General features: G+C 43.7%; 1 protein-coding gene across 9 annotated transcripts in view; it reads left to right on the top strand.

Annotated features, from left to right (window-relative positions):
- The first annotated feature begins 847 nt into the window (after positions 1-847).
- The window catches only part of LOC144275465 (E1A-binding protein p400-like), a 54452-nt gene continuing 42690 nt past the window's right edge, over positions 848-12609 (top strand). For 2 of the 9 annotated variants that reach the window (XR_013348035.1, XR_013348034.1), the window contains exons 1-6: positions 1899-2320; positions 3765-4223; positions 6747-7060; positions 10315-10500; positions 11530-11670; positions 12468-12543. Coding sequence is in view for 7 of the 9 variants with exons in the window: in XM_077834703.1 (XP_077690829.1) it covers positions 6986-7060; positions 10315-10500; positions 11530-11670; positions 12468-12543 (478 nt within the window). In the remaining 2 variants the exon portion in view is untranslated. Of the gene's footprint in view, positions 962-1898; positions 2321-3764; positions 4224-6746; positions 7061-10314; positions 10501-11529; positions 11671-12467; positions 12544-12609 lie in introns of those variants that run through there. The other 7 variants (XM_077834707.1, XM_077834706.1, XM_077834703.1 and 4 more) reach the window with 6 other exon arrangements.

Raw genomic sequence — 12609 nt, 5'->3', positions numbered from 1 at the left:
GCGAATACAGACTAACACGGCTGTTACTCTGAAACCTTTATACTGGATAACTTAGACTACGCTAGGGCTTGAACTCAAACTATAATGGTTTTAAAAAAAAGACTCCTAACTCACATTGTTATACCAATATAACTTCATGTACAGACCAGGCCTTCCACAATTAAAAACTTAGTCCACACTTGTCTGGGCAGCTGCCTGTGTCTGTGGGTACGTCTACACTAGAAAAATTATAAGCAGCACTGTTAACAGCTGTGCTGCCCTGTCTACCTCTCCAAGAGATGGTAGCTAGGTCAATGGAAGAATTTTCCTATCAACTTAGTGGTAGGGTTAGGAGTGGGGTTTAGGCTTAGTTACTCGCACAGTGCATGAATTTGTTCACAGCCCTGAGCAATGTAGTTAAGCTGGTCCAACTTTCTAGCACAGACCAGCCATGCATAATAAGTCTGGCCCAGCTCGTCTTGCCAGGCAGCATTAGTCAGACGCTCAGAACTAATGTGATTTAGAGAAAAGACAGAGTGGTTCTTCTTTGCCTTGTGCGCCTGCAGGGTGCAGGTGGGTCCTAACTTACTTGTTTTTTTAATAGGAAAGTGGCGATTCTTCCATAGTAACATGACTCCAGGAGCTGGGGCTTACGGACACGCACCACTTACCCCCAGCTAGAAGGCAACACAGGGGGAGTTGGCAGCCCTGTCCCGTTGGAATTGGGCCGTGAAGCGGTGCAGGCACCCTAGCAACTTGTGTAGCAAGATGAGGGTTGTCCCCCCTTCCTGACTCCCCTTGCTCTTGTCCGACAACAGCGCCTCTGGTGAGCACAGAGCAGAGGGGAAGTGGAGGTGTCTGGGAACCCTCGCTGTTCTGTCCCTGCCGGGTGCCCGTAGCGGAGTCCTCCGCCATTCTCTGTTCCCCGCCCCGCGCGCTTGTGGTCGCTCCTCGCCCGACAGCCTCGCTCTTCCCGGCTAAGGTGAGTCACTGCGCCAGAGCCCGGAGTGGTACACCCCACCCGGCATTTCTCCCCCTTCAGGGTGAGCTTGCGGTGGTACCACCCGGGACTTCTCTGAGCGGGGCCGAAGGGCCGCTGGGAGGCGGGGCTAGGCCGGAGACACTCCCGCGGCGGGGCGGGGTTGAGGGGAGCTGCCTGAGGGCGGGGGACCAGCTCTGAGAGGGGGGTGTTCAGAGGCGAGACGGTCCCCGAGGGGGTGGAGGACAAGCTCGGGCGGGGCGGGGCGGGGCTCGCTCGGTTGAAGGGGGGAGAAGCTCGGGCTGGGCGGGGCTGGGCTCGCTCGGTTGAAGGGGGGAGAAGCTCGGAGGGGGCGGGGCTCGCTCAGTTGAAGCGGAGAAGCTCGAAGGGGGCGGGGCTCGCTCGGTTGAGGGGGGAGAAGCTCGAGCGGGGCGGGGCTGGGCTCGCTCTGTTGAAGGGGGGAGAAGCTCGAGTGGGGCGGGGCTGGGCTCGCTCTGTTGAAGGGGGGAGAAGCTCGGGCGGGGCGGGGCTGGGCTCGCTCGGTTGAAGGGGGGAGAAGCTCGGAGGGGGCGGGGCGGGGCTGGGCTCGCTCGGTTGAAGGGGGGAGAAGCTCGGAGGGGGCGGGGCTCGCTCAGTTGAAGCGGAGAAGCTCGAAGGGGGCGGGGCTGGGCTCGTTCGGTTGAGGGGAGAGAAGCTCGGGCGGGGCGGGGCTGGGCTCGCTCTGTTGAAGGGGGGAGAAGCTCGGGCGGGGCGGGGCTGGGCTCGCTCCGTTGAAGGGGGGAGAAGCTCGGGGGGCGAGGGGTAAGCTCTTGGGGGCGGGGAAGAGGCTGGCGCCAGATCCCGGTGGACAGCAGCCCGGTGCCTTCTGTCGCTGATATCAGTGGCAGCCCCTGGGCTGGTGGGCGGGCTGGCAGACCCCTGGGGCCCGCGAGGCCCTGGCTGAGCGAGTGTCTGTCCCGTTTTCCCGCAGGGACCCTGTCACGCAGCTGTCAGTGCTGTGGTGGGTGCAGCCCCGTGCTGCCGTTGTCCGGGGCAGGGGACGACCTGTCCCCTTGCTGTGCCTTACACCGCCCCTAAAGCTTGATGCCTCCACGCAGGTGTCTGCGCCTTTCTGGGGTTTAAGGTTACCCCCAGAATAGGCTGCTTGACTCTCTGTGCTCCTGGGACAGACGCTCCTTAACCGCTGGTTTGTTAAAAACAACCCAACAAAACACAGGCTGAGTTAAGTTTGGTGCTGCGTGGCCCCCCTCCGGCTGGTTTTTAGGCCTCGGGAAGGCGCAAGGGGAGTCCTCTAAAAATCTGGGGCATCGCTTGAAACAAGACACACTGGGCACCCTTACTTCAGACCTGGATATATATATAGTAAGAACATTTACTGCTTCCTTCTTGCCTTGAAAATGTTGCTATTTCCAGGGTTGGTGCTAGAACAAGCATCAAATAGATTGATAAGCACAAAATGACACACAAACCTAAATATTTAACTTGCAATAGAAGACTAAAAGCAAAGAAATGTAGTACTAACACAAACAAGATTCCTAGTTTAGACATGGCCTAAGCAGGTACCCAAATGAGGGATATATGGTGTATATTGGATACATGTATGTTTTACTTTAACTCAGATCTTCCTTGCTTTTATGGATATTAATTACTGTGTTAATGTTGTTTCCCTATGGACTTAGTCATCTCTATTGTTAAGGTAAATTAGGCGTGCAGAGAAATACAAGGAGCTGCCTATCCGATCTATTTTCTGTCTCGATGTATGATATCTATGTTGCTGTGCTGCTTCCCTGTATCCCCTGCCCTTAAGGGATATAAAGGGAAGCCTGCCTGCACCACAGTTACCAAATATAACTATTTATAATGAGTTGAATTCCAGTAGCTGGGCAGAATGGGAACATGACACTGCAGTTTGACCAGTAGCTCTAGAAATCCAGCAGATAATGTTTATCCTATTGCTAATCACAAATCCAACGTTGTCCAAAGGAGGTTTGAGCATTGATCTCTAGCACATACTCTAGTTATTTTGCCATTGCTCCAACAGGTTCAGTCTCAAAGCCCTACACAATCCAGCTCTGTACTGGTGCTGTCGTTACCAAATGTTTAGGTAGACATTCTAGATCCTGGCTTCAATATTTAACACCAAGATTTGTAAATGTTGGTGTGTTGGGAGATTAATTAATCTGAGGCCTTCAAATTGTGGACTTTTTGTGTATCAAGAAAGCTCAAGCATGGGTACAACTTCCATATTCTGGAGCAACTGCTGTTGTATGAGAATTCAGGTTTTGACAACCTCATTCACAGATTGTTTCATTCAGCATCTTGGACCTACAGCTAGTGAAGCAAACATTGTCAGTGACTAGCCCATGTCATATGAAAACTACTAATTTTCCACCATGAATCAATACTAGTATCCAAGGGCAGCTTCTAACAGCATCAAGTGTTTCAAGGAAAGTAATTGAGCAGATCCATTGTATATGATGGGACATCAAGTAGATTAAAAGCTGGAGCTAAAAGAGGTGTGGGGAAAATGCTGAGGGGGGTCTCCTGGAGAAAAAGGGGAGAAGTTCTGAGGAGGCGGTCTTGGAGAGGTGAGGGAGAAGCTCTTGAGTTTGGGGGAAGGGGAAAAGACCAGGTCTCAGTGGCCAGCCCCGTGCTTTCTATAGCTGATCTTCAGTGGCAGCCCCTGGGCTGGCAGTGTGAGGACTGGCAGGCAGGCCCATATGGCCACTGAGGCCCTGCTGACCATCGCCTCCTTTTTGAGCTACTCTTGTACAGGATTTGTTTAACCTTGTTTCCTTCGTTACAGATATACAGTAGTAGGGGGGCAAAATCCCTAAAAGCTAGAAGAGATTCAACCTACAACTCAAGAAACTGCTGATAAGAAAGCAGTGCTTAGATTGCCACTACGAATGGATGAAGGTTCTGAAGGAATACTTGATTGAACTATTTCTTGGTACATTTTCAAAGGGAATATGATGAACTTCTTAGCTTTTAAGAAAAAATACCGTGTGCCATTACAAGCATACCTTAGGCAAAGTAGTTTGGATCTGGAGGAGGAGGAAAAATCTGAGATTATCAATCATGAGGTAAAAAACCTTTAGTAACTTGGAATGGGGACACTAAAGGAAATGTTAGTGAAAGCACAGACGTAGCACAAATATTTGTACTCATGAGATCCCAAGTTCCGAAGAACAGTGATTTTGCTAGAGAAGTGTTTTTCAAGCAAGTGAAGAATTTGGTGAAGGCCATTAGAAACACACAGGAGGTAAGTAATGTGAAGGAGAAGAATTGGGATACTTAGTATGTACATCCTCGTAATCATATACATTTTCATTGTAATTTTAAAATAAAGTCACAGTCTTCTTCCTTTGGCAAGTAATTATATAGCAATTAGTGAAATCTTCAAGGTAGTTTAATTACTTTGTGGTTTGCTATCTGAACAGACGTAAGGGTTCTTAAAATTGTGTGTGTGGTGTAGAGTCTGTTGCCTAAAGCTGAGGATTCCATTTTTCCCCTATTTAACTACAGCAGCTGTAACTGGATTTTGTAAAACAGTGTCACAAAATGAAAGATGACATGAAAACTTTCTTTCTTAATTAAAAAGCATATATTAACTTTGGGAATGAGACTAATTCTTGTTGATATAAATGTTGATATATTCACCTACGGGGGGGTGCCTTTACTCTGCTTAACTTGAAACATTTTTTGTTCTTAATTGTGTCACTTAGCTGTGCTCTTATTAGGATCATGGCCCTTTTGTGACCAGAAGCAAGTTTTGTAATCGTGCAGTGTCCACTGCTGGCAATTTAAAGCCTAGTTAATTTCAAAACTGAATTGTTTTCCTTCCTTTCCAAAGTTATTAATTAGTTTATCTCCTTAGAAAGTTGTCATACAGTAACAGAAATACAAATGGCTTAATTCTCTCTGTCACCTGTATAGGCTCTGACTCATTTTCTCTTTTCTTTCTCTCTTTGTTCCACCTCTCTCAACCACTCTGCTATATTGCTGCACCTCAGTCATGATCCGTAGCATCAATAAAGGCAATGGTTGAAGTGCCTGTTGTTTATAAAATGTTATGGGTTTCTATCATGGGAAGCTTTGTAATTCTTATATATTAGGAAGGAGGTTTAAAAAATCCTTTTGATTTGAGTTGAACTTAATACAAGGGTTCCAATTGTGAGAGGCCTTCATAATTGCACACACTTCCACTGTGATAGAAATCTATTAGAAACAATACATGATTCACAGCAAAATATGCTTTTTCCTCTTATGATTTCAGTGAAACAGCTGTATAATGGAGTATTATCAATAAAATGCTGCATAGTTCTCAGAAATTTTAAAAGGATAATTATTTTCTTTTTTCACAATATTTTTTCTCGGGAAAAGATTGTGACAGAACAAGGCAGATGGAGATATATTCCTGCAACTGCCCACCTAGATACAAGTTAGAAATTGTTTTTTTTCATCTTAGCAGCAACTATTTCAAATACTGTTCAAAAGTTCTAATTTATGTATCATCCCAAGATTTTTTCCTTCATTAAATTTGATATGTTATAGAAGAATTCACTACTTTTGACTGCATCTCTCATCAATTAAAAACAATAAAATGTTGCCCCTAAACTTGCATGGCTAGTTTTGATAACAGTACAGCAAACAGCTTAGTTCCTTAGTTTGTTGTTAATTTCGTCTAATTTATTTACTTCTGGACTGTGCACTGTTTGGGTTTCCCTTCTCCTGGCATTTTAAGGGGGATTTTGCATCCTGCTTGTTGCTGTACAGTTTTCAGAATAGATCATACCTAGAATTTGTTCAAGTGATGCAAATATGAGAGTTTCAATTACAGACTTAAAGTAAAGATTAAGAGTTATGATCTACCTGTAAATTGCTAAATACCCTCAATTTCCTTTTAAATCAGTGGGACTTGAGGTGTTCCATTGTAGAACTGGGCCACTCTTGTTAATGAGACCACTCTAACAAGTAAGGGTTTTGGTATTGGGCCCATTGTACTACCGTAAAAATGACCAGAGTGATTCCAGTGAGAATGAATGTCTGGAAAGAAAATGACTGACTGTGAAAACACAGTTATAATGGAAGTTTGTGGCTTCAGATGTTCCTCTTCAACAGCTAATGCCAATGATACAAGGTAAAAGTTTTAGAATAAAGCTGATATACCCACTATTGATACCAAAGATTTATAGTAAATGTTTAATAATGCAAATGACCATGACTAGTCTAGTTTTACCTTTCTAATTAAAGATAATTGCTTACATTATTTTTTCTCTAATTGGAACATTACACCTAATACCAATTAATCTAACATAAAAACTCTCTGGGGTAAATTCCTGGTAACCTTGGTGAGAGTTGCACATCTCATTCTCAGAGCTCTGGGTTGGATATTTTACCCCTCTGTGTCTAATTTGCTGTTTTTCTTAATTGTTGTTTTAGTGAAGTTGTTCCTTTGATCATTTGATACTCTGACTAATATAAAATTGATTGCCTGATTCACATCTCTTTATCTTGCATATTCATAAACAGAAAATTAGTTTATCATCAGCTTAAAGAGCAGCATTGCTATACAGCACACTTTAAAACACTGATCGCTTTGTAGCTTGGTAGCTGTAGTTTTTTGGTATGTAATTATATTATAGTGATGGTGTCCTGTGATAAAGCAACTTGGTTAACAAAAATCTCTGTGTTTTCCCTTTTGCTATCTTAATATTTCACTAGTTAAATTAGCAGAACGTCAAGCCTTAAAATGGATATGTTCTGATTTTCTTTTGCTTTGCAGGTAGAATGCCTCCCACTCCTCCAACAGTGCAATTTGCAGGACAGAAACAAAGCCAACAACAGTAAAATAATCCATCCAAGCATCTGTCTGTGGAAAATGTGGCAAGTTCACACACTCCTCCATCTCAGCTGCTCGGGAGGCAGCAACCTGCTGACGTCTTCACAGTGGCTTTCCCAGCTTCATTGCAGCTTTCACAGCATCAACCACCTGTCGGAGAGTTTCCAGAACAGCCTCAGAAAATGGAGTCCCAGCCACAAAGTATTTCCATCGTTTCGGCTCCATATAGCCACCTCATGATATCTCTTCAACAGCAGGTACAGCCAGCACTCCATGTACAGAGGCAGGTGCCACTGTTACCTGTTGCTGTGTTGGAGCTGGTATTCTGATTAAAACTTCTTTTATACAAGCATTGTCTTGTATGAAATATACAGAAAGTGTGGTTTTGTGTGTTATGCTCTGGGAAATGCATGCAGGTTTTCCTCTATTATGTTGTTTGTTTAGCACAATTGGGTAGTTCTGTTTGACTGTGATAGAGAGAGAATCCTAGGAACAAAGACATAATGTTGTAATCTTTTTGTATAGTTTTGGGTCTCTTACCATGTCAAGTTTGAAGGTAGGTAAACTCTGTTCATAGCCTTTCTGCTGCTTTATTCTCTTAAGGATTTACTTTTGTGAAGTAAATATTCCTTAATCTCCTTTTTTCTAGTTGGTCTAATACTCAACCCCAGGAACTTTAAGAATCTTTAGTTTTGTTTTTATTTCCTTTTACTTCACCAAATTAACTTTTATATTTAAGTGTATTTAATACATGTGGAAGGTTTCATTCAGATTGACAGCCTTGAAGATTGAAGTCACCTGCCTAACGTATACAACATAAGGAGGGGCATGCAAACTTTTTCACAGTGCCCTGACAAGATGGACCCTGTATGTTAGGTCTGAGATCTCTGGGGAAGAGAGAGTTATTGATTTCCTGTGCCCATTTAGTCCTATGCATTTCTGATACTGTCAGTAAGGGAGCAAATTAGGGCCAATAATCGTGGGTTTTTTACTGGAACTTATTAGGAACTAATGACTCACTTCAAAGAGCCATCACATAGTAAAACTGGATTTTGATTATTAATTTGTAGATGAAAATCTTTGTGTCCATGCACAGTTCACATATTCTGTAGCTAATAGTATCTGTATTCCAGTTTCTCTTATCATACAGTGGTAGCTCTCATAGGTGCCGACTCTGTGGGTGTTCTGGGGCACAAGCACCCACCAAAAAAAAAAAAAAAAAAAGGTTTAGCACCTGCAGGGCTGGATTAATCTTTTGTGGGCCCCAGCACCTGGCCCAGTCCCGAGGCTCCTCCTGCTGCTCCGCCCCAAGGTCTTGTCCCTACTCGGCCTGTTCCTCCCAAGGCCCCAACCACCGCTTGCACGGGGGTGGGTGGGAGGGAGAGAGGAAGGGAGCGAAGAGGAATACCCGCTGGCAAAAACAAAAGTCAGTGTCTGTGGTAGTTCTGGAGAGAGTGGTGCCTTGGAGAGGACCAAGATATCTACCTTGTCTTTGCTGGAATTATTTTCTTCAGGACCTAATATATCAATCTGTATTTTGTTGAAAATAATATTTGTCCAGTTGTGATTTAGCAGAAGATTCCAGTAGCGGGTGATTGCTTTTCTTTCAACTTGGATTTAGTAATGGCCATCAGGTTAAATGGTTGCTTTCAGCTGAAAAATGAAAGGTCTCTGTTTCAGGATGCATCATTCAAACAAACAGTATTACAATCTAGTGGAGGAAAGGGTGATTCTTCTACTGGTCTCTTTTGAAAATTCTGGACTTCAGACTATACCAGGGGTGGGCAAACTTTTTGGCCCGAGGGCCACATCTGGGTGGGGAAATCAGGGCTGGGGTAGGGGTTGGGGTGTGGGAGAGGAGTGTTGTGTGGAGGGGTGCAGGAGGGAGTGTGGGGTGGGAGTGGAGTGTGGTGTGCAGGAAGGAACTCAGGGCAAGGGGTTGTGGTGCAGGAGGGGATGCGGCGTTCGAGTGGGGGCTCAGGTCGAGGGTTGGCAGCTCAGGGCAGGGGATTGGGGTGCGGCAGGACGTTGGGGTGAAGGAGGGGCTCAGGGTGCGGGCTCCGGCCCAGTGCCACTTACATTGAGGGGCTCTGGGGTGGCAGCTGCGCACAGTGGGACTAAGGCAGGCTCCCTGAAGGTACCTCCCCTGAAGTTCCCAGCTAATGGGAGCTGCTGGGGCAATGCCTGCAGGTGAGGGCAGCACGTGGAGCCCTGTTCCCTTCTTGCCCCCCCGCCCCCTCCGAGGCTGCAGGGAGCGGCGCGGGGCCAGGGCGGGCAGGGAGCCTGCCTTAGCCCCACTGCAGCACGGGGCTGGCAATCCCACAGGCCATAGTTTGCCCCCCCCCCGGACTATACACTGAAGAGACTAATAGAGTAATGCTTTGTTGAAAAGGAAAGCAGTATTATGAATCTACTAAGTTTTGCACAGAGTTTCCTGAAAAGTTTTGCATAAGAGTCTTATGCAGATCCTTTGCACTGGTGTAAAATTCACTCAGCATGCAGATATCATGCAGCCACCTGCATACTACAGCGAGATGTGCTTTATAAATTCTGATAGGGTATTATATTTGACTTGAGTGAGAGGCATCCTTCCTTTTCTAGAAAGGAAATGCTTTAAAAAGATTTTCTTGGAGGAAAAGAACTTGGGCCTCATGATATCAATTATGCGAGACAATTATCGGAGACATCATTATGAGACATTTATCCTTTTATCTCTAGTAAGAAAAGGCATGAAAAGGTGTGACAGACACTCCTCCAAGGAAATAGAATCTTTTCCATATAATGATATCCGAGAGGTGGTATAACCTGTTTTGTAAGCAGAGATGCAATTAAACAAAATAAATTATCCCAAACAGTAGTTGTATAACTTGTGTATGCACAAGAGCCAACTAGAGAATGATTACAGATATTCTTAAAAAAAAATCCAGTAAATTGTGCAAGTTCATGCTTTGGCACTAGCTTTGCAAAGCTTCCATCTATGAAATGATAGGATAAATGGGGGAACTCCGCATGTAGTTTTCTGCTCTCTATTTTAATGTTAATTTGTATTAAAACTTATTCATCAAATTATTCCCTACTTGGTTCTCAGAATAAGAAAGGAGGATGGAATTGAAATTGTATCTGAGCCAGCCATCAATAATCATTAGTCAGATGTGTAGGCTTTGAAATTTTTTGTTTAAAGTGTGGTACGCTGCATTGGGGGGAAAAGCTACTATGCTGATGATTATTTTCACCTTTTCAAAACATCTATTCTGAAGTCTTCAAGAGAGAGCACCACTCCATCCTGAGTTCCTCTCCTTTTGAGGATTTATGCAAACCATTAATGTTACCTGAACAGTTATTCATATTCTTTTTTTGGATAGTGTGATGTAAAATGTGTGAATTGTTTCTACAGATAGTAATACTTTCTTTCCATCATTCATTTCAGTGAAAAAGTCATGTCTTCTTTCTGTGATCATCCTTTTTTGTTTATGTAACAAGAGAACTAAGTATAGTTTTGCATATTTTTAAGGAAACCCAAGTGCATCAACGAATAGCAGACCTCAGGAAAGAAGGTTTATGGTCCCTAAGGCGATTGCCCAAACTTCAAGAGGCTGCAAGACTCAAATCTCACCAGGATTATCTACTGGAAGAAATGCAATGGATGGCAACTGATTTTGTTCAAGAGCGAAGGTGGAAAACAGCAACTGCTAAGAAGGTAATATGGATATGATTCTTTCTAACACACAGCATGGAAAAATAGGCAGCATTCTCATGGTTGGAACCTGGACACTGAGAGTCAGAATGCAAGAGTTTTATTTCTGGCTCTGCCACTGACATTGGGCCATTTTCAATCTCCCCGAGCAAAACAAGCATATTTGTAAACTTGTAAAGTTTGTAAAGCACTTCATAAAACACTTATATTTTCAGAGAATTCTAAAGTTCTAAAAGTAGTGACCTTTTGTCTTAAGTATAGGTCTAGGTCTCTCATCAGCACTGGTGCTAGGTGATTGTATATTGGGGCACTAGGTTATTCTGGTATCCTGTAATGTAAGTGGCATGAATGTAGATTAGAACATAAGAAATCTCTTCTCTGTGTCTTGGATTCATTTACGTGATGAAAGACTGCAAAAACAGTTCAATCCATGAGCATTAAATTATAGAGCATTATTCTCTCCTCACCAAGAGATCAGTTAATGGTTACCCTAATATATAATTATAGGCATGTCTACACTGCAAAGAAAAGCCCGCAGCACTGAGTGTCAGAGTCCAGGTCAGTTGATTTTGGCTTGTGGAGCTCAGTCTCCTGGACTAAAAATAGCAGCATAGATGTTGCGTCTCAGACTGGAGCCCAGGCTCTGAACCTTGGGGAGTGGGGAGAATTATACCCTCTCCATCTCCCTGGTTCTCACCAGGTTGCAGAGCCTGGGCTCCAGCCTGGACTTGAAGGTGTATACTGCTGTGTTTAGCCCTGCAGCCCAAGCCCCATGAACCCAAGTCAATGACCTGGGCTCTGAGACTTGGTGATAGGTTTTTCTTTATGGTGTAAACATACCCTTAGAGTGTGTGTATTCCTGGTGTGCTTTGCTTAAAGTGTGCGTATGTAGGCCTAGGGTTGTTTTTTTTTTTTAGTGGTATATCTTTTCAGGGTATTTTTTTTGCTTTCTTCTCCAATGTGAGGCACAAAGCAAGAAGCATAGAGCTAGCTGGTGCTACACTTTAAAATAAAACTAATGCTTTTATCCAGCTGATCAGAAATGTGGTGTGCTATCATGAAGATAAGAGACTTCATAAGGAGAGAAGCAAGAAAGCAGAACAAAATCGACTGAGGCGCATTGCTGCTTCTACTGCTAGAGAAATTGAGCATTTTTGGTCCAGCATTAAACAGGTAAATGTACTGTGAAAGTATAAATGCAAAAATGTTTAAGGAGGTACTGTAGTTCTATTGAAAAGTTATTGGGCCATATCCTCATATGTGGTTGGTTTGGTTTGTCCTGCACTGACAGAGTAGTATGTTACAGGGATGATCTTGCAGTGTACTAGAGCCAAGGCAAGGACTCAAGTATTGTTGGGAAAAAGGGGCATGGTTGAGACAGTGTCTTATGCCATGGAGATCCTGGGCTGCATGTTTGGCCCACTATAAACATTAAAACTTGACATAATTTGGATCATTCCGCAGGCAGATTTAATGCAGCGCAAGGGGGATGGCATGTATAGAACAGCATCAGGATCTGGGCAGCAGTGCCAAGGAGAACTTTAAAGCCATTTTGGCACTCCTCCCCGTTAATGGAACTCTGCATTATGACCATAGCTGAAGATCTGGCCCAATATTATTATAATTTCTAAACTGCCTATCACTGTAATATCCAGGTATTCTTCAAGATTAAAGATTCATTAGTTTCTTCTGGAAGGAAGAGCCACCCTTGCCTCAGGATCTCATTTAAAAATCAGTATCTGTAAAATTTCAGAGTTCCACACTGGTTTAAAATCTTCTATATTCGAAGACTTCTTAAAATGACAAAAAGCAGCAATTATGTGACTTGATTAGAATGAGGAGTGCATGTAAAGGTTGCCTGTCCTGTTGGTGAAGGAATAGAAGGAAATTCATAGTTCTCTTTAAGATTAAATGCAGTTAACTTCATTAATGTTTATTGCTTTCCTTTCACCTCACACTTCCTTTTTTAGGTGGTAGAATTAAAACTGCAAGTAGAAGAAAAAAGAATGAAAAATACCTCAAATGTACAAGAAATTTCAAAAAGAGGTACATGGATGTTTTTTTATCAAGACATTTTTCAGAAGATTCTCACAAGGTGGAAATGGTGAAAGG

This window comes from Eretmochelys imbricata, chromosome 15 (genome assembly GCF_965152235.1).
Source record: "Eretmochelys imbricata isolate rEreImb1 chromosome 15, rEreImb1.hap1, whole genome shotgun sequence".
Taxonomy (NCBI): Eukaryota; Metazoa; Chordata; order Testudines; family Cheloniidae; genus Eretmochelys; species Eretmochelys imbricata.
This window is presented reverse-complemented; position numbering and strand designations above follow the sequence as displayed.